Source organism: Triticum dicoccoides, chromosome 5A (assembly GCF_002162155.2).
Source record: "Triticum dicoccoides isolate Atlit2015 ecotype Zavitan chromosome 5A, WEW_v2.0, whole genome shotgun sequence".
In the NCBI taxonomy this organism is placed as follows: Eukaryota; Viridiplantae; Streptophyta; class Magnoliopsida; order Poales; family Poaceae; genus Triticum; species Triticum dicoccoides.
In genome coordinates, this window is record NC_041388.1 from 425,578,266 (window position 1) to 425,580,307 (window position 2,042).

General features: G+C 51.4%; 1 protein-coding gene across 1 annotated transcript; it reads right to left on the bottom strand.

The window, feature by feature from the left end:
- Positions 1 to 92: 92 nt before the first annotated feature.
- LOC119302044 lies at positions 93 to 1,737 on the bottom strand. Its single transcript, XM_037579062.1, has 2 exons — positions 1,369 to 1,737; positions 93 to 793 (listed from the first exon to the last, which is right to left on the bottom strand). The coding sequence occupies exon 2, from the start codon at positions 742 to 744 to the stop codon at positions 349 to 351; it is 396 nt and encodes a 131-aa protein (XP_037434959.1). The 5' UTR covers positions 745 to 793; positions 1,369 to 1,737; the 3' UTR covers positions 93 to 348.
- Positions 1,738 to 2,042: the final 305 nt, after the last annotated feature.

The window sequence follows — 2,042 nt, forward strand, 5'->3', positions numbered from 1 at the left end:
GCTAGGGGATCTAGGGTTCGTCGCCCGCAAGAGGGCGACACAAGAGCCGGGTGGGGGATTCGTCGTAATTGCCATTTTCGTCAGGCATGTCATGAACGGGGAAGCAATTAGGGCTCCGTAAATGGAGTTCCTCTCATAAAGTTTTAATCCATGTGCCAACCATTAGCACTGGCCATAGAACCAACTGACATAAATCCCTAAAATCCATAATGTCATAGTAACTCATAATAAATCTAAAAGCTACCACTAATAGTGCATTTTCAAGCTACTGGAGTAGTACTGCATAACTACTTGCTGCTATTAGGCAGTTCCTCATTACGTCACACTTCTTCTTCAGTCTTCAGAGCCTCACTTGCTCTCCACCCCTGCCTCCGCAGCTCTCCGCGGGGTGCTCTTCCGCCGGCTCCCATTCTGCCGGAATCCGGTTGGCGCCCTCGCCGGAGCGCCGCCCTTCCCGTCCGTCGCTGACTCCGAGCCGCGCTTCGACTGCCGCCGCCTCTTCTTCCCTCCGTTCCCGGCTGCGCCCGTCGACTCCTTGCGTGGCGCAATCTCTTCTTTTGTGCCGTCGCCGTCGTCTTCAACCTTGGCGGTGTCCTCTTCCTCATCGGCGTCGTGCTTGCGAAGCTTCTGTGGCCGTCCCCTCCTCTTGTAGGCTGGGATCACCTCCTCACCAGCGCTACCCGCATCCTCGTTCTTCGCAGCTTCCATCGATTCCTTGGCCTTCCCACCTCTAGGCCTGCCCATCCAGGATCCAGGCAGCCCACAGCCTGACCCAATAGCTCTAATAACAGAGCTGCAAGTAGCAGAAATAAATCGAGTGAGACCATCTTTCCTCTCGGTGCCTACCTTGGAAAGAATCAACCAAATAACTGATGCATAAAGAGACATGATTTTCAGTCAAAAAAGAGAGCAGAAGACAAGGTTTCAGACTTTCAGTCAGCATCTGAAAATCTGCTACTGTAAATGGCTACAAGAAGGTTCAGATTAAGCAGCTGTTGGTTTAAAGCTCGGCTATCTAACGATGAATCCCTCCTTATCTGTTGTTGGGGGTAAAATACACAAAAGATCTTCCAGAGTTCCGATGATTTCACCACAAATCAGTCTGTAGAACCAGGAGAATCAAAGGACTCCGACCTATTTCAGGTGGGAATGAAAGCTTGCTTGCTTGCTAGGTGGGTATCCAAGGAGAACCAGCTACAAAGCAACCTAACCACTGTACCATCTAAATCCAACAACCAAAAACAAAAGGCAAGAACCGCGAGCAACCTCATATCTACCAGTGGAGCGCTATCAAGAACTCCAAATCATCACCCCAGGTCCAACTAGGGATTGATTAACAGAAGAACAGAGAAAGAAACGACGAAGAACCTGGAACGACAAAGAGGCTGGCTGGCAAGGCAAGGCAGGCGACGAGCTTGTTCTAACAAAACTCCCCTCTCTTGGATTCTTGCAGCAAGAGGAGATCTTCAGAGGCTTGCTAGTTTGTCTGGACTGATCTATGGTTGGTTTGCTAGTTTGTCTGGACTGATCTACGGCTGCCCTCGGGCAAGAACAAGACGGAGAACAGAGGAGGCGCAGGGTGATGCTGTTGGGCCAATGGACTATGGGCGGCAGATACGGACGGTGGGTGGGGAGCGTCTGAGGTTTTGTGGAAGATTGTGCGCACACAGAGAAGAGAAGAGAACCGAGAGGCAGAGGAAACTGGTCACACTATTCTCCAGAGAGAGGGAGAGTGGGAAAGATGCTATACCGCCCATGGACCGCAGTAACAACGTGGAGGCACAGGCAGGAATGTACCCGCAGGGCATCCTGGGGCAGCGTCACGGTAAAACCACCCATTTCTTCTCGCTTTTGCTTGTGGTTTACAAGACTTGGCCACTGAGGACGGCGGGGACATGTAACGTGAGAGACGAGACAAGGCCAGTGTGAAATGTCCCCTGGCGACGCAGTGTACGTGGATGCACTGATGATTCCCTGTTTGTAGTTTTGGAGGGAAATGCGCAGAGGGGTGAAAAATGCTGGAAGAGACAAAGGATTTACCA

Coding starts and splice junctions, on each gene's coding strand:
- LOC119302044 (XM_037579062.1), bottom strand. CDS start 744: ATGGGCAGGCCTAGAGGTGGGAAGGCCAAGGAATCGATGGAAGCTGCG.